Source organism: Acanthochromis polyacanthus, chromosome 22 (assembly GCF_021347895.1).
Source record: "Acanthochromis polyacanthus isolate Apoly-LR-REF ecotype Palm Island chromosome 22, KAUST_Apoly_ChrSc, whole genome shotgun sequence".
In the NCBI taxonomy this organism is placed as follows: Eukaryota; Metazoa; Chordata; class Actinopteri; family Pomacentridae; genus Acanthochromis; species Acanthochromis polyacanthus.
In genome coordinates, this window is record NC_067134.1 from 28,124,351 (window position 1) to 28,143,651 (window position 19,301).

Sequence of the window (19,301 nt, forward strand, 5' to 3'; positions counted from 1 at the left end):
GTTGAAAAGTGAAGAGTTTTGTCACTCCCTCTGGTCAAACTAAATGATCTTTTCAGGTTTACACCAGCCGAAGCCGTGCTAACGTTCCAAACGGACACGCAGAAACGGCAGACGGGAACATGGTGATCTTTGAGACGGCTCTGTGAGCTGAACAAGAGTCTGCTGTAAGAAGCCTCAGGGTGGCTGGCGGGCTCGTCCACCAGACAGACGGTGAGGAGACAGAACTCAGGACCTACAGAGTAGAGCTGTACTGAACGATTATTTTTTTAATCGATTAATCTAGCGACTAATTTTTCGATTAACCTATCGACTAATTTCACGATTAAGCTAACGATTATTTTTCAATTTCCCGATTAATAATAGCTTATTTCCACCCAAATGTTCCCCAAATAAATATCAAAAAAATTTCAAATATTTTCTTAAATTTTGTAATCTTAAAATATAAATCAAGGCTTATGCACAGCAATTCCATGTAGAATCAAATACATATAAAAATAAATTCTCATTTACACTAAATTTAAAAATAAAAAAAATATTGGCTATGGGAAAATGAAACACAAAAGCACTGTGCAAAATGAATCAAATATCAAAAACCTCAAGGCGGGGGTGGCGGCAGTTACACTCACAGACGCAGCAGCAGTAGAACACAAACAGAGCAGGAGGGAGAGAGAGAAAGAGAGCCAGGGGCAACAAAACCAGACATCGATAGAAAGGTAAAGAAAATGAGTGACACCAGGAAAACCAGTAAAATCTGGAACCATTTCAATTTGATTGATAATACAAAGGCAGAGTGTAGAGTCTGCAAGAAAAGAGCCGGCTCCACAAAGAACCTCCACAGGCACCTGAGAACTGTCCACCCATCAGTGCAATGGTTGAATGTGGTATTAATGAAGGTGCCAGTGTGTCTACTGCTACTGCTTCTGCTGCAGTATCTACAGCATCATGTAGTATGCCACCACAACCACCTGAACCTCCGATCCAGAGCTCTGTGACACAGTTTTTGCAGAAGTCTATGACCAAGACAGAACTCAATTGATGAAGAACTGGCAAAAATGACTGTCCTTGATTTTCAACCATTTTCAGTTGTGGATGATAAAGGATTCTGGAAATTTGTTCATGCACTAAATCCAATGTATGCAATTCCAAGCAGGAAAACGCTTTCCCAAAAATCATCCCAGGCCTGTATGACACAGAACATACATTACTGCAAGAGAGGGTTAAAAAAGCCACAGCAGTGTGTCTAATAACTGACAGCTGGACATCCCAAACCAATACATCCTTCTTGTCAGTTACGTGTCACTTTATTGAAAATTTTAAAATGGTGTTCAGTCTTCTGGATTGTTTTGAGTTCAGCGACAGACACACTGCTGAGAACTGAGCAGAAGAGCTGCTCAAAGTGGCAAAAGAGTGGGATGTGGAAAACAAAATGGCTTGCAGTGTTTTGTGTTGTTTCACTTTAAATTTGTTTAACCTTTTAAGCTGCAGTCAATTCCAGCCATTTTCAGTACAAAAAATCGCTAATATTTTATTTGTAAATAAAAATATGATGAGGAATACAGGGAATATTGGACGCGCATCGCGAGGTGCATTTCCTTGAAAACGACCGATTCGTGGATTATATACCGACTTCAGGACATGTTTTGGACAAAATATTTTACTGGCTTGTTTCGTCTGGATGTCCAAGGTTGGATTATGGCCGTTTTTTGTGGAATATTTTCATCTGTGTGTAATAATGAACCCGCAAATGTGAGTCGCGCTGTGTGCGTTGAAGCCGTGTACAGAGAACGGATGGATGGATATTCGTTGTTTGTCGGACAAATGTGTTTTTCTCACCCGCTGTGGTAATCACATCTGAAAGTGGTTTATACCGGCGGATTCATGAGAATCTAAGCTTTCCATCGGCGTATAGTGTTTGTATAATCGTGTTTGCAGCCTTCGGACATTCTTGAAATTCCTATGCAAATTAGTAGGTGTACCGCCGGCGGTACACTGAAGCTTAACGGGTTAAAAGGAAAAAGCTGAATATTTGAATAGTTGTAAATTGAGTTGTAAATTGTTGTTCTTTGTATTTTCTAATTTATTTTTTTAATTTTTGTGGAGTGAATAAAAAAGCATATTTATATAATACATGTATATAAATTTTAAAAAAACAGGCTTTTACATGAGTAATTCAGTTTGTGCATAATTTCATATTGTTGTTGATAATAAATTAATTAAAACAACAAAACAACCCGAAGAACCGCTTGGGAGCCGAAAGAGCCGGCTCTTTTTACTGAGCCGAGCCAAAAGAGCCGGCTCTCTAAAAAGAGCCGGATTTCCCATCACTAATTTCTATTCTGCACAGAGTGCAAATGACAACATTACTGTATTTGCTGCTGCGCTTGTAGTAGTCCCATGCTTTAGATGAGCGAGGGTGAGCTCGCTTACTGTCTTTTTCGGGCTGATTTGTTGCCTCCTCCATCCTAACCGGTCTCCTGAGTGCACGCGTGTGTGAGTAGCCATCATATATGTTTTGATAGCAACGTGTCGACATATTTACATAATCGATGACGTCGACTACGTCGATGCGTTGCCTCAGCACTACTACAGAGGCTGCAGCGTTGGTGAACGTCTGAACCAAACAGTCCAACGCCGTTTGTTGGAGCTGTCAGACCTGAGAAATCACTGCTGTACAAACTGTTGATGCAGACCAATATTTATTATCTGCTGCTTCATATTTATCACGCTGAATTGCTTTCAAACGGCCGCGTAATCCTTCAAAACGAAGTGCCTTATTTCAAGTTTGGGTAAATGTAACTGTTCAAAGAATATCTGAGTCCAGGTAGCAGAGAATCAAAGACTGGATCTGCCCGAGGATGCTGCTTAATCAGACGCAGCATTTTGGTTTCTTTTCGTCATTCAGACGTACCGACCACTGTGATGTCGCTAAACTTTAACCTTCAGCTTAGAGGAACATCAGTGCTCTGACTGAAGGAACATGAGCCGATGTTCATCCACACCTGAAGACACATTTCACTGCAGCTGCACTTTTCTTTCTTTCAGTGACAATCTGTTCTCAACACTAATGTCTTTGCCTTAAACTAATCTAGACACACATGTACCAGACCTCAGAAACGGTCTGAAAAGGAGATTCTACTGTAGAAGCCGTGGTCCTTGCACTTCCACTCCACTGATTTAAGAGTTTACAGGGAGGAGGAAATCTGAAGAGCTGCTACAGAGGATGTGGAGTTCATTTCATTTCATTTCATTTCATTTTTATTTGAGCAATTAACATTTCGTTAGCACAGTACTGTTCTCTTACATTGAGGTAATATGCTCAAAAGGAGTAGGCCGAAGCGAGATCGCTTATAAGCGCCTACCCCTCATTACAATTATTGTTTACCATGCATTCATTGTCCATTTCTTCATTGTTAGCATCTGACAGTTTTTCAAACGCAATAAACAAAAATAATAATAATAATGATAACAATGATAACAGCAGAATCACATATAAATATGCATAAGTTCAGCTGCAAACTTTTCTTGTGTAGAATAACAGTTTCATTAATTATTTATAAATCTTAATCACTCTATCATTTTACAAAACAAGTGTGATATAGGCAATTTATGTTTTAATAGTTTCGATAACAATAATATTTTTACCACTGATGTATTTTAAACAAATACATATTACCAAACAAAATCAAAACTTATTCACTTATAGTTTTAAAGGAGAAAAAAAGAAAAACAACAAAATAGCAAAAAGAAAAAAATGTATATATTTAAATAAATCAAAAATCGGCATCATATCGTTTTAACAATAACATTTTAACTCTTTTCTTAAAAATGTGAAGGGATTTGGATAATTTAATTTCATCTTCTAGTTTGTTCCATAAATTGACTCCTTGCACAGAAATACATCTTTCTTTTAATTTTGTCCTAAACTCTGGTTTAACAAAAGTTTCCTTTCCCCGTAAGTCATATGTACGTACACGTTTTTAAAATGATTTTGCAAATTAACCGGTAGTAATTTTTGTGTGCTTTGTACATAGTCCTAAGGATGTTAAAATCTACCAATTCGCTAAATTTTAATGTTTGTAGTTGTTTAAAGATTGGATTTGTGTGGTCTCTATATGCATTGCCATTTATGACACGAATGGCACGTTTCTGTAGTAGAAAAATTGATTCAACATAGGTTTTACATGCATTTCCCCATACTTCAATGCAGTAGGTCAAATATGGAACAATTAGTGAATTATACAATAATAATAAAGCTCTCTTGTTTATACATCCTTTGACCTTTTGTAACACTGCAATAGTTTGTGATACCTTTGTTTTAAGATGTTCTATGTGGGATTTCCAGGTCAACTTTTCATCTATCAGAATACCTAAAAACATAATCTCATGTGTCCTTTCTATCTTAGATCCTTGTATAAACAATGCCATGTCAGTATCTACTTTTTTACAACTAAAGATCATAAATTTAGTCTTACTTATATTTAGAGATAATTTGTTAGCATTGAACCATGTGATAATTTTCAAAAATTCATTTTGTACTGTTTGTAACACTTTGCTCAAATCGTTCCCAGAGTAAAATAAAGTTGTATCATCTGCAAACAAGATACACTTAAGTAAACTAGAAACAGAAACAATATCATCTATGTAAAGTAAGAAAAGTACTGGTCCAAGGACCGATCCTTGCGGAACCCCGCAAATTATTTTATGGCGTTCAGATTTTGCATTTTTGATTTGAACATACTGACTTCTGTCTTTTAGGTAACTCGTAACCCATTGGTGAGCTACACCTCTGATACCATACTTATATAGTTTTTGCAATAGTATTTGATGGTTCAGGGTATCAAATGCTTTTTGAAGATCGACAAAAATGCTAATAAGGTAATGCTGTTTATCCATGACGGTGGCAACTTCTTCAGCCAGTTCCATAATTGCGGTAGCTGTTGAATGACCATGACGAAACCCATATTGAGAGTTGCCTAAAATGTTATATTTTTCAATGAATCTATTCAACCTTTTTACAAAGAGTTTTTCTAAAATTTTAGAGAACTGTGGAAGCAAAGAAATGGGCCTATAATTTGAGAATTCATGTTTGTTTCCTTTTTAAAAAATGGTATAACTTTGGCTATTTTCATTTGATCCGGAAATATCCCCTGAGTAAATGATAAATTACAGATATATGTAAATGGTTCTATGATGACATCAATGATCTGTTTCATTAATACCATATTCATGTCAGTATAATCAGTTGATTTTTTGTTTGTAAAATTGTGAACAATAGTCAGAATTTCGCCTGGACAAATGTTATCTAAAAAAATACTGTTTAAATTGTCTGATATGTTTCTAGTGTTAAAATCTACATCAGAAATATTTTCTGTTAAACTAGGGCCAATGGACACAAAGTAACGATTAAATTCATTTACAATTTCTTCCTCCCCCAAGATGTCAACATTATTTTTTATAAAACAATTAGGTATATTTAAATCGGTCTTTCCTTTGTGCATAACTGTATTTAGTACACCCCACGTGATTTTAGTATCATTTTTATTTGCATCCAATAAGTTAGTATAGTAGTCTTGTTTTTGCCTTTTTATAATTGACACAAGTTTATTTTTATATTTTTTATACCTTTCCTCAGCATCTTTAGTTTGTTGAATGACTTTGATCTGTTCACACTTGTTGTATTAACTGCAAATTTGTACATTTGTTTTTGTCAAATTCTGCATAAAAGATGCATTAAAAACACTTCTGTGGTCTTTGGGTCGTTCTGTTCTCAAAGATGTAAAAACCCCCCCCAAAACTTTGACCTCATGAACGATCTCAGAATACAACGAGATGAGCCCTCAGTAGAGGGCAGAACTACGCCCTCTGCTGGCAAAACCCCTGTGCTCCCTATACAACTGATGCTGTATGTATCAATTTAGATCATCGTACGTATCTCCCTCCCTACTTGATCTGCTGACCTGTAACTCCACAACTGAGCAGGGGACCTTAGACTGATCTTCAGTGCCAAGTTTGATTATCCTGACTTCAGCGGTTGCAGAGATATCGGGCCGGACATAGCCACATACATATACTGACAGTCAATAGAAACTTTGAGGTAGAAATGTAGGCAGAATTCTACTTGTAGGGGGGTTGTAATTATTCCTTGTGGACTTACTGATGATCGAGTGCCCTGGTAGTTGAGATAATGATGAGTTGTCATTTTGTCACGATTCATTGCACATGGGTCGGTACTCTGTGCAAAAGTGAACCAAATACACACCAAGGAATACTCAGTGAGTATCTGCACAATGTGAGAATGGGTTTGAAGGCCTATATAAAGGCCCAAAAAAGGCCAGCATTGTTAGTCCAGTGAACAGCATCATGCCGCGTCTGTCACATGAACAACGTCTCCGGGCACTGGGTATGGTGGAGGCCGCTTTGAGCTACAGTGATGTATCCAGGCGTATGGGCTGTTCCCAACCCACAATCAGAAGCCTGGTCCAAAGCATGCGCCGACGGATTGCTGCCTGCATCCAAGCAGATGGAGGCCATACTCGGTAGTGACTGTTGTGACTTTGTGTTTGGCAGGTGCCATTTTCTTTTGTGAAATGCTTTATTTTGAAATCATTCTTGAAACTTTAGATTTTTGTTTGTGTATGCCAATATGCTAAACAAATGATTGATATGAAGAAAATCCAGTTTTGGGCTTCCAAATAAAAATTATGTTGAAAAATATGGTCTTAAAGTTTTTAATGACTGTCAGTGTACATATACTCATACGCAAAAGAAATGCAAGTTTCTTTAACCCGATGACAAATTAAATTTGGTTTCCCAAAACAAAAATGCATTTGGTACTTTGTGGTGCATGGTGTGTTCTTAACATTTTCTGTTGTGTTTTGTAAGGTTGGTGTGAAAACGGAAAACGAATCGTCGCAATACACCAATGCATTGATGATGTGGACATGATTCACACTTTGCACGTGCAATTGAATATGTACGATTTATCGACACCTTCAGTGGGTATAAATTTCATTCAAGATCATAGGCATTTCACTTGCTGTTTAACTATGCCACGCTTAAACCAAACTGAGAGGAACCAAGCCATCGGACGTCTGCAAGCTGGAGAGTCTGTCCGAGACATTGCCCGTCACTTTAATGTCAACATCACCACCATTTACCGTCTCCAGCGTCGATACAACACCACACAGAGCACCGATGACCTTCCCCGAAGCGGACAGACTCTCCAGCTTGCAGACGTCCGATGGCTTGGCACCCCTTAATTTTTTTAAGCACCCCTAGAATTATTGGGCGTTATTTATTTATGTTTATAATAAATGCTGAAATAATTATTAATAGTGTTATTTTTCCGTTTCAAATGAAATGTAAAATCTGGCAAAGTTCTCCCTATTTTGACCCCCCCCCCCCCCCCCCCCCCCCCTTTTTGGATAATGGTTTGATCCATTAAGAGAGTGCAAGTTCCCCTCTACTCTGCCGCTGCGCTGAATGCTGCTCCCACCCCTGTGTGTGTGTGTGTGTGTGTGTGTGTGTGTGTGATGGATCGGGCAGAGCGATTGACAGGCGAGCCAGCAACTGCAACATTTACTTACAAGCCCTTTTAAATAGGAGCTGTAGAATGTGTCTGGGGATACCTTTGATTTCAAGCAATACGTGGTACTTTCTGCCCGTCTCTTTTTCACATGTAAAGGTGGCCAAGAGCCTGCTGTGTCTTAATGTACAGTTAACTTTAATTGCAGGAAAAATGTTTATTAGCAAGGGTGTAGCAATAGCTCTTAATCATCAGACAATTAATCAAACATCACTATTCTTTCAATGGCTTAACATGACTCATAAGTGCAACTATGCTTTCATATAAGAGAAGTAAAAATCACCCAGATTACATCGTTTGGAGGGAGAGCAGCCGGCTATGGCCGTAGTCGACTGCTCACCTGAAACCAAAAAAAGCCTTTGACACTCGCCGGGGCCCAGGGGAAAGCGGACGGGGGTCCGGACCAGATTTAAATCTGCATGTATCCAATTTTGTTGTTTGGGCCAGTAAACTTTGTAATCCAGTCTGGGGTAATTCCTTTGGAAATAATAAATTCCAGTAATACTCCATCAATCAGTGTTATATCCAGATCACACTTGTGTAATCCTCCAACACTGCAGAAAAAGCAGTACTTTTGTCCATAATTCCAACAGAGCAGTTATTCCTTTGCAGATCCTGTTGAATCCCCCGTCCGAGTTACGTGATAAAATCCCCTTTGCTCAGGGCATTTCTACCCTGGTTTGCATCGAGCGACTACCACCCAACAACTCCCAACTTGTGTCTCGTTCAGGTGTAATTTATAGCGAACTGAACCTTTTGCATATGCAATGACTCCTCCTTCCCCCCTCCCCACTCGCACACGTGTACCGTGCACCGACCGTATGGACACCTCCACTTTTAAGGAACTGGAATTATCTATTTTGGACTGTCTAGACAGCCAGTCTCCCATCTTCCAGACTTATAAAAATCCCCAATCTATTCTGAGTTTAATCTTTACGGTGAATCATTTGACCCTGGTTCACTTTGCTCGTGACTTCTCACCTCATGACAAAGTTAAAACCCTCTTATTTTAACAGTAGTTAAAACTCTTTCTAAAACATCTCAGTTTAATAGTAATCAAAAGTCTTATAATCATTCCCATTTCATAAAGCATAAGTTCCTCTTTTACGTCAAATCTATCAAACACATCAGTTTCTATGGTAACCAAAAACATCACTTTTCACAGTGAGCTGCTCTTCTGACCTGGTTACTTCTTAAACAAAGAGTATCAAGACAACCTTTCAAAAAAAATCAAACCCTCACTTCTTACAGTGAGACATGCTTCTGATTTTTACACTGTTTCAACATTAAAGAATGTAAGAATAGACACTTGGTTAGTTCAAACACATTCATTAGGTTATGGCATAATTTGATCCTAAATCACAGGTTATATCATAATGTTCCCTCATTTAGCTGTTGTTCTGTCAGAGTCTCCCCTTTGTGGCTGATTCTGGGATCTCATATCTCCATGCTTCACAACATTATTCACCAAAAGTCCCATGTAGTTTTAATGAGGAATGTGACGTTTTCATTTCTGTCTGAATAACTGCAGTCTAATGGAACAGCTGGAACAGTAACATCTGTCCTGATATTGCTCATGTAGTATTAAGTATCATGGTTTTTTATCAATCCTTTCAAGTCTACTTTTCCTTTACACTGATTTTTTTTTTTTTAATAAGCGCATGTATGAGTATTTTGGGTTGCATATACCATTAACCTGAACATTTTAGTGTCTTTCTTTATTACCTGAGATCATCAGTCAGTGTGACAAATGTCTGTATTTTTTTGTTTGTGTGTTTTTCACGATGATGAAGAATCCGAGCCGGAGGCAAAACCGGAAGCAGCCGGATGCAGCTTCAACTGAACTGTTCTTCATTCATCACAGAGAAGAAGCTCTGTGGCCTGACGGTGAGTTTCACCAACACGTTCAAAGCGACTTGCCTGGGGACCAGACAGCCTTTATATTGTGTATTACAAATACACATAAAGTCAGTCTGGAACTGCTCCATTGAACCAAATCTAGCCCAGAGGCGGGACTACCGATCACAGCTTGAATCGGAGAGAGCCAATCAGCGTAACGCATGTGTGACGCAATCACTAAGCGACCTAACAATTGCCTTTCCGCCATGATGTTTTGTAGTTTTAACAGCTTCCTTCGCCGTACAGGGGTCCTGAGGAAAACCTAAGCTCTCCCTTTCAACAGCGGAGGGCAGCATTACGCATTCTATCGTACAGCCTGCCGGAATTAAAAATACATCCTTTTTAAAAAGAAAAGCTTTAAGAGCTGCTTCTTGTTGAGGTTTTAAGGACAAATTCAGCCCGTGCAAAACAGAGGAAAGCGCACGAGAGAAACCTCGCTCTGTTGCGGGGTAATCTCGGCCCTGAAGATGACGCATCGTTAACTCCCGCCTCTGGTGCTCCGATTGGTTCGGTCCGATCTGCTCGGAGCTTGAAATCCTGTCAAAATGTGTCAACGGAGGAGGGCTAGACCGTATATCCCTTATAACGGGAATACAGTCTAGCTAAGCTAGGCTACAAAGCGACTGCAGCCAGATTTAGTGACAAATGTGGTGTGATTATTTCACTGCAGCCGCTTCTTCAACGGCATCAGACATGAATCTGCAGTGGAAGACAAGGAGAGTAAAATAAATGTCTGGGTTGGTCTTTAATACAAAAATGCAGAAAAAACTGCTGTTATTGTCCAGCATCATTTTTTGAAAGACTGCTTTTTGCATTCAGATAAGTTGGATATAATGATGTGTAAACTAAGGTACAAATCAAGGCGAGAGTCCATGATTTGAGTGTTTTCAAAGAATGACCAGGAGGGGGCAGCAGCAGGTTTTATTGTGGACAGAAAATCCAGGAGTAGTTCTAAGAATGAATGTATGTTTTAACACTTGTTTCCCATCCCACTATGACTTGTCTTTATTTACCTGTTACACTATGATTTCTTTTATAGCCATACGTGTTAGGTGAAGTTGAACTTTGGCAGTCACGGGACTTGAACCTGCAGCCTCTGGGTTCCCAGCCGTTTCTCCATCGACCTGAGCTGTTCACTCCCGACGGTAAGCAGTGAACCATGTTTTATCAAAATTATAGTTTGTACAGCATGTTGCTGAAAAAATGTCATAATATAGGCTTTGGTCCAAAAAAGTCATAGTCTAGCATGTCCCTTAATAAATGCCATGTGTTAGTAATCAACTTTAATATTAATAAAAGTTAATTTAAATGAATAGTATTCAAGGTAATTCAAAATCAAGTATATTAATTGCATTATGTACTACTTTCCAAACTAGGCAGCTTGAATTTTCTGAACCAGCAACCAAAGTGAATGTCAAAACCGCAACCAGGGAACACTGCAATCACGAAGGGGGTTGTGGCGCACCTCCCAGCCGGCGGGATGCATGCGGTTTGATTCCAGCTGCACCTGGGTCCTGGAGCCAAAGGCGGGTAGGGTTTGTTCCTCCCCCCTGGGGTTTCTGAGAGGCGTCACAGGGGGGCGATGCGGCTTGACACGGTGACCGACTGGAATTTTGATAGTGAAAATACCCACCAACTGGTGGATGTAAAACACACTCCAGGCCTGAAGGGGCAACATCAGCAAAGGAGTGGAACTAAAGAACATCAACCAGTGCTTCCACAGGGACACAATTTACCTGGGCACCGTCTCATCCAGCATGCTTTGAAATGTTTGATCAGTTCAGTCAGTCTGCCTTTGATCATGGTCATCATAAGACACAGCCGCCGTTTGGACCGTGAGGACGCAACCGGTAAGACTTTTAAATCAAAGTCAACAGTAAAAGAAAGACCCTTTGTGGCCCTCATGGCCAGACAGGCTTTTTACAAGTTTGAACAAAGCTGTGTTGAAACACACACAAATTGACAGGCTCCATTCAGCTGCAAAACTCTAACTCACCTGATTGTCTTCAATACTCAAATATACAACAATGTACATATTTTAGTAAACAGCCTTAATTTCAATAGATAATCTTATTTATACCTGGTGGGAAAAAAATATATAACATTTATATCCTTTTTCATCCAAGGCTATTCAGATCTGGTTTGTCTGCTGCTATCAAGAATAAACATGTGGTCCATGACATCCAGCTCTTCAAACCTATCCAGGCGGTAAGTATGCGGCCCTTCTGGGTTCCGACTCTAGGAACAGGAAGCGGCGGTCCAGGGCATCAGGACCTTAAATGTCACCCTGTTTTCTATGAGGCTTAGCCTCACTCACTCAACAGCCCATTGTGTGACTAAAATGTTAATCTTTTTTACTCTATTATTTAGCCAAAAATGATAAAGGGCTTTGTGTGTCCTGAATCCAAATGGAGTAAAGTCTAGTTGATATTGCTGATCAGAAGTCAAAAATGGCTTTAATGTGTACTGAATTTTTGATGTTGTGAGTTTAAGCCTTTTCGATGAATCTTTACTTCCAATGGGAGTCGGTCTCTAAACAAAGCTCCACATCAACAAGCTTATATCTGATGCTCTGTGTCCACTGGGAGCATCTGTACTTGTATTTGGAACCTCATTGTAAAGCTCTTACTCCACTAGCAGCCTTCTATGAAGATCCACATCCAGAGAACCTTTTCAAGAACAGTTGATTTCTTCTCTCTGCTTGTGTTTGTTCACAGATGAAGAGCAGAACCAGCAGCCAGATATCTTCATGATGCCTTTGTGAAACAGGAATGGTGTGTGATCTGCCCTGGTAGGAAGACAACATGATAGAATTGTAAAACTGCCTGAGAGTTTACAGGTTTTAATGTTCAATTTCTTAAAACATCCAGAACTGGAGCTGTAAATGTTGTGCTCCTTCAAAGTGAATCAATTTCTGTCAATGATAACCTTTTCCTGTTTGTTCTCTAGAGAGGGACATCTGCAGTGACTGACAGTGTCTTTGCATCGTGCCATGAGGAAAACTATCAGACAGCATGCATTCAAGGTGAGCTCTGAAACACAAATTCAATAATGGCAACATGAGCCTCCTTTCAGTCCATGAAAAAGCCTTAAAAGTACACCAGCTGTTTTTTTATCAGTATATGCTTTTTAAAATAGGACACTGCAAACACATTTATCCAACAAACAACAAGTCATGTAAACGTGCACAGATCACCTGTCGATGCAGTTTGGACGCTCATTTCTGGTCATAAAAGAAGATAATCCACAAAAACCAGCCAGAACCCAAGCTTAGCCATCCAGAGGAAACAATCCAGTATAATACTTTGGCCAAAATAGGTTAAAGCCTTAAAGCCTTAAAGCCTTAAAGCCTTAAAGCCTTAAAGCCTTAAAGCCTTAAAGCCTTAAAGCCTTAAAGCCTTAAAGCCTTAAAGCCTTAAAGCCTTAAAAGCCTTAAAGCCTTAAAGCCTTAAAGCCTTAAAGCCTTAAAGCCTTAAAGCCTTAAAGCCTTAAAGCCTTAAAGCCTTAAAGCCTTAAAGCCTTAAAGCCTTAAAGCCTTAAAGCCTTAAAGCCTTAAAGCCTTAAAGCCTTAAAGCCTTAAAGCCTTAAAGCCTTAAAGCCTTAAAGCCTTAAAGCCTTAAAGCCTTAAAGCCTTAAAGCCTTAAAGCCTTAAAGCCTTAAAGCCTTAAAGCCTTAAAGCCTTAAAGCCTTAAAGCCTTAAAGCCTTAAAGCTTAAAGCCTTAAAGCCTTAAAGCCTTAAAGCCTTAAAGCCTTAAAGCCTTAAAGCCTTAAAGCCTTAAAGCCTTAAAGCCTTAAAGCCTTAAGCCTTAAAGCCTTAAAGCCTTAAAGCCTTAAAGCCTTAAAGCCTTAAAGCCTTAAAGCCTTAAAGCCTTAAAGCCTTAAAGCCTTAAAGCCTTAAAGCCTTAAAGCCTTAAAGCCTTAAAGCCTTAAAGCCTTAAGCCTTAAAGCCTAAAGCCTTAAAGCCTTAAAGCCTTAAAGCCTTAAAGCCTTAAAGCCTTAAAGCCTTAAAGCCTTAAGGCCTTAAAGCCTTAAAGCCTTAAAGCCTTAAAGCCTTAAAGCCTTAAAGCCTTAAAGCCTTAAAGCCTTAAAGCCTTAAAGCCTTAAAGCCTTAAGCCTTAAAGCCTTAAAGCCTTAAAAGCCTTAAAGCCTTAAAGCCTTAAAGCCTTAAAGCCTTAAAGCCTTAAAGCCTTAAAGCCTTAAAGCCTTAAAGCCTTAAGCCTTAAAGCCTTAAAGCCTTAAAAGCCTTAAAGCCTTAAAGCCTTAAAGCCTTAAAGCCTTAAGCCTTAAAGCCTTAAAGCCTTAAAGCCTTAAAGCCTTTAAAGCCTTAAAGCCTTAAAGCCTTAAAGCCTTAAAGCCTTAAAGCCTTAAAGCCTTAAAGCCTTAAAGCCTTAAAGCCTTAAAGCCTTAAAGCCTTAAAGCCTTAAAGCCTTAAGCCTTAAAGCCTTAAAGCCTTAAAGCCCTTAAAGCCTTAAAGCCTTAAAGCCTTAAAGCCTTAAAGCCTTAAAGCCTTAAAGCCTTAAAGCCTTAAAGCCTTAAAGCCTTAAAGCCTTAAAGCCTTAAAGCCTTAAAGCCTTAAAGCCTTAAAGCCTTAAAGCCTTAAAGCCTTAAAGCCTTAAAAGCCTTAAAGCCTTAAAGCCTTAAAGCCTTAAAGCCTTAAAGCCTAAAGCTAAAGCCTTAAAGCCTTTAAAGCCTTAAAGCCTTAAAGCCTTAAAGCCTTAAAGCCTTAAAGCCTTAAAGCCTTAAAGCCTTAAAGCCTTAAAGCCTTAAAGCCTTAAAGCCTTAAAGCCTTAAAGCCTTAAAGGCCTTAAACCTAAAGCCTTAAAGCCTTAAAGCCTTAAAGCTTAAAGCCTTAAGCCTTAAAGGCTTAAAGCTTAAAGCCTTAAAGCTTAAAGCCTTAAAGCCCTTAAAGCCTAAAGCCCTTAAAGCCTAAAGCCTTAAGCCTTAAAAAGCCTTAAGCTTAAAGCCTTAAAGCCTTAAGCCTAAAGCCTTAAAAGCCTAAAGCCTTTAAAGCTTAAAGCCTTAAAGCCTTAAAGCCTTAAGCTTAAAGCCTTAAAGCCTTAAAAGCCTTAACCTTAAAGCCTTAAAGCCTTAAAAGCCTTAAAAGCCTAAAAGCCTTAAGCCTTAAAGCCTTAAAGCCTTAAAAGCCTTAAAGCCTTAAAGCTTAAAGCCTTAAAGCCTTAAAGCCTAAAGCCTTAAAGCCTTAAAAAGCCTTAAAGCTTAAAAGCCTTAAAGCCTTAAAGCCTTAAAGCTAAAGCCTTAAAGCCTTTAAAGCCTTAAAAGCAATTAAAGCCTTAAAGTTCCTAAAGCCTTAAAGCCTAAACCTTAAAGCTTAAAGCCTTAAGCCTTAAAGCCTTAAAGCTTAAAGCCTTTAAAGCCTTAAAGCCTTTAAAGCTTAAAAGCCTTAAAGCCTTAAAGCCTTAAAGCCTTAAAGCCTTAAAGCCTTAAAGCCTACAAGCCTTAAAGCCTTAAAGCCTTAAAGCTTAAGCCTTAAAGCCTTAAGCCTTAAAGCCTTAAAGCCTTAAAGCCTTAAAGCCTTAAAGCCTTAAAGCCTTAAAGCCTTAAAGCCTTAAAGCCTTAAAAGCCTTAAAGCCTTAAAGCCTTAAGCCTTAAAGCCTTAAAGCCTTAAAGCCTTAAAGCCTTAAAGCCTTAAAGCCTTAAAGCCTTAAAGCCTTAAAGCCTTAAAGCCTTAAAGCCTTAAAGCCTTAAAGCCTTAAAGCCTTAAAGCCTTAAAGCCTTAAAGCCTTAAAGCCTTAAAGCCTTAAAGCCTTAAAGCCTTAAAGCCTTAAAGCCTTAAAGCCTTAAAGCCTTAAAGCCTTAAAGCCTTAAAGCCTTAAAGCCTTAAAGCCTTAAAGCCTTAAAGCCTTAAAGCCTTAAAGCCTTAAAGCCTTAAAGCCTTAAAGCCTTAAAGCCTTAAAGCCTTAAAGCCTTAAAGCCTTAAAGCCTTAAAGCCTTAAAGCCTTAAAGCCTTAAAGCCTTAAAGCCTTAAAGCCTTAAAGCCTTAAAGCCTTAAAGCCTTAAAGCCTTAAGCCTTAAAGCCTTAAAGCCTTAAAGCCTTAAAGCCTTAAAGCCTTAAAGCCTTAAAGCCTTAAAGCCTTAAAGCCTTAAAGCCTTAAAGCCTTAAAGCCTTAAAGCCTTAAAGCCTTAAAGCCTTAAAGCCTTAAAGCCTTAAAGCCTTAAAGCCTTAAAGCCTTAAAGCCTTAAAGCCTTAAAGCCTTAAAGCCTTAAAGCCTTAAAGCCTTAAAGCCTTAAAGCCTTAAAGCCTTAAAGCCTTAAAGCCTTAAAGCCTTAAAGCCTTAAAGCCTTAAAGCCTTAAAGCCTTAAAGCCTTAAAGCCTTAAAGCCTTAAAGCCTTAAAGCCTTAAAGCCTTAAGCCTTAAAGCCTTAAAGCCTTAAAGCCTTAAAGCCTTAAAGCCTTAAAGCCTTAAAGCCTTAAAGCCTTAAAGCCTTAAAGCCTTAAAGCCTTAAAGCCTTAAAGCCTTAAAGCCTTAAAGCCTTAAAGCCTTAAAGCCTTAAAGCCTTAAAGCCTTAAAGCCTTAAAGCCTTAAAGCCTTAAAGCCTTAAAGCCTTAAAAGCCTTAAAGCCTTAAAGCCTTAAAGCCTTAAAGCCTTAAAGCCTTAAAGCCTTAAAGCCTTAAAGCCTTAAAGCCTTAAAGCCTTAAAGCCTTAAAGCCTTAAAGCCTTAAAGCCTTAAAGCCTTAAAGCCTTAAAGCCTTAAAGCCTTAAAGCCTTAAAGCCTTAAAGCCTTAAAGCCTTAAAGCCTTAAAGCCTTAAAGCCTTAAAGCCTTAAAGCCTTAAAGCCTTAAGCCTTAAAGCCTTAAAGCCTTAAAGCCTTAAAGCCTTAAAGTCCTTAAAGCCTTAAAGCCTTAAAGCCTTAAAGCCTTAAAGCCTTAAGCCTAAAGCCTTAAAGCCTTAAAGCCTTAAAGCCTTAAAGCCTTAAAGCCTTAAAGCCTTAAAGCCTTAAAGCCTTAAGCCTTAAAGCCTTAAAGCCTAAAGCCTTAAAGCCTTAAAGCCTTAAGCCTTAAAGCCTTAAAGCCTTAAAGCCTTAAAGCCTTAAAGCCTTAAAGCCTTAAAGCCTTAAAGCCTTAAAGCCTTAAAGCCTTAAAGCCTTAAAGCCTTAAAGCCTTAAAGCCTTAAAGCCTTAAAGCCTTAAAGCCTTAAAGCCTTAAGCCTTAAGCCTTAAAGCCTTAAAGCCTTAAAGCCTTAAAGCCTTTAAAGCCTTAAAGCCTTAAAGCCTTAAAGCCTTAAAGCCTTAAAGCCTTAAAGCCTTAAAGCCTTAAAGCCTTAAAGCCTTAAGCCTTAAAAGCCTTAAAGCCTTCTTGGAGTCTGTGCACAAGAAAATCAGTGACCCACAATATAGTTGACAAGTGAACTACAATCACCCTCAGTTGTGCTCTGTATCCAAATCTCAGGACACTAGAAAGCAAATATTGTGCCAAAACCAATGTTGGCCCAAGCTCAGGATGACATTTGCTTCAAAGGGTGATTGACATTTTCATTCACATGTTGTGGGGCACTTGCTGAGACTATCCAAGTCAGTCAGTGTGAGGAACAAGCATTTCGGGGGGGGGGGGGGAATTGTCCCATATTTTTGCTAGCTAAGCTGCCTGCCTAAATACTGGAGCTACTTTCATAGTTCAAGGTTTGACATTTATTACATTACTTGAATATATAGAATTACAGACTTGTGTCTTTTTAATGTAGTTTCTCAAAGTTCAACATTTTGCACACCTAATTGCTCTATCCAACTTTTGTCTTTGCAGGAGCAAAACATTTACAAGACTCAACTCCCTCCTCAAAGACAGCAGAGTGTCAATAAAGTTGTTTGTTATGTCTTTTATTTGAGTACAACAGATGTTAAGATAACTTCCCACCTGACCCTCTCAGATTAACTTTTTTTTTATACACACACACTTATTGAACATGATAGGGAACATCATGATATAACCTCATGAATGTTTTTGAACTAACCAAGTGTCTATTTTTCACACCAGCTTTTGATAACTGTTAAAATAAGAGGGTTTTCACCAGCTAGTAAGTGGAGAAGTTAAATGTTCACAGTAAAGATTAGACTTAAAATATATTGGGATGCCAGCAACAGCTTGCAGCTGAGATCAAAAAATGGCTTGGTTTAGTTCCTTAAAAGTGGAAGGGTACAAGATCATTGTCATTGGGTGGTACTCACTCAATGCGAAGGGGATTTGATCACAGCGACAGAATAACTTCTATTGAATTTATGGACAAAAGCACTGCTTTTTCTGAGCCGTTTCAGAATTATTCAACTCCATTTTTCCTTTGAGTAGCAACACCACAATAGATTAACAAAAGTTTTTGCTGGCTGCTCTGCCCCTCCAAATTGTGTAATCTGGGTCATTATTACTTTTATGAAAGCATAATTACACTTAAGAGTTGTGCTCAGCATTGAAACAATGTGGATGTTTAATTAATTATCTCATGATTAAGAGCTACACCCTTGCTAAATTTTGTAGCAAACAGTTTTACGGCAATTACAGTTAACAGATTGGCAATTCATTTTATCCCCATCATAGTCACTAAATATGAATATTTCAGATTAGTCTCTGCATTACATCTTAAAAAAAAAAAAATAAAGGTTCCAAGAGGAAAAGCTGCTGTTAACAGACATGACTGGCAATTAGTTTAAATGTTCAGTGATCTATGAAGATCAATTTACTGGGTTTTTCTCACACTGAAAATGGTGTTAACTTTGGAAGTCTTTACCAATAGACCTTGAAAGTTTGGATTTTTCCATTATGTTCTACAAGCATGTAAAATTTCAGAAAAATCTGAGGGGGTCAGGTGGGGACCACTTGATGGAATGACCCTTCAGTAGAAGTGACATGTTTTTGACTTTGGACAACTAATGAAAGTTGTTTGAAAAATAAAAATAGAATATATCGTCTCAAAATTGCATCCATGTCATGTGACTAGGCCTCCTGATTTCTGTGTTTTTTGCATTTTTAATCACTCACTAAGGTTTCAGATCAAACGCATAAAAAAAGAAATACAAAATGCACTTTCTTAATGATTCAGTTTATTAAGGCACAAAAAAATCCAAACCCATCTGGTCTTATGTGAAAGGTAATTGCAAGTTGTGCCACCTTTGGCAGCAATAATTTGTAATCAGTCTGTCACACCAAAGCATCTCAATTGGATTTAAATCCAGACTTTCACTTGGCCAATCAGATCGTTGGCCTGCTGCATGAGCCAAGAGCGCTTGAGTTTGAAGGCACAAACTGATGGCCAGACGTTCTCCTTCAGGGTCTTCTGCTGAACAGCAGAATTCATTTTTCCAGCGAGGCCTGCAGTTCCTTGGATGGTTTTCTAGGTTCTTTTGCCAACTCTGGGATGAGCCATCGTCGCATTCTTGGGGTAATTTTAGTTGGTCAATCACTCCTGGGAAGCAGTGCCACAGAAGCAGTTTTAGACAGTCAGCTATGGGGGGGGCACATCTGACCAATGTTAAACAGCTCACCCAGCTCTTCTGCATTCATAACAGAGCTCAGTCATTCTCTTAGATCAGTGGTTCTCAACCCTGTTCCTCAGGACTCCATGTCCTGCATGTTTTAGATGTTTCCCTGCTCCGACACACCTGACTCAAATGATCAGCTTGTCATCAGGCTTCTGCAGAGGCTTGATGACGAGATGATCATTTGAATCAGGTGTGTCGGAGCAGGGAAACATCTAAAACATGCAGGACATGGGGTCCCGAGGAACAGGGTTGAGAACCACTGTCTCAGATGACTGATTTTCATTTGGGATCAGGTTTGATTGATTGGTCTCTCCCATTGGCCTTCAGGAAAC

General features: G+C 38.9%; 1 protein-coding gene across 10 annotated transcripts in view; it reads left to right on the plus strand.

Moving 5' to 3' along the window:
* LOC110961692 (ATP-binding cassette sub-family C member 4-like) overlaps nt 1-19,301 on the plus strand; it is an 82,587-nt gene that overhangs the window by 41,857 nt on the left and 21,429 nt on the right. For 2 of the 10 annotated variants that reach the window (XR_007939449.1, XR_007939456.1), the window contains 8 exons: nt 57-210; nt 9,379-9,472; nt 10,524-10,629; nt 10,861-11,334; nt 11,611-11,692; nt 12,202-12,275; nt 12,434-12,509; nt 17,243-18,414. Coding sequence is in view for 2 of the 10 variants with exons in the window: in XM_051943290.1 (XP_051799250.1) it covers nt 57-146 (90 nt within the window). In the remaining 8 variants the exon portion in view is untranslated. Of the gene's footprint in view, nt 1-56; nt 5,740-9,378; nt 9,473-10,523; nt 10,630-10,860; nt 11,335-11,610; nt 11,693-12,201; nt 12,324-12,433; nt 12,510-17,242; nt 18,415-19,301 lie in introns of those variants that run through there. The other 8 variants (XM_051943290.1, XM_051943291.1, XR_007939451.1 and 5 more) reach the window with 7 other exon arrangements.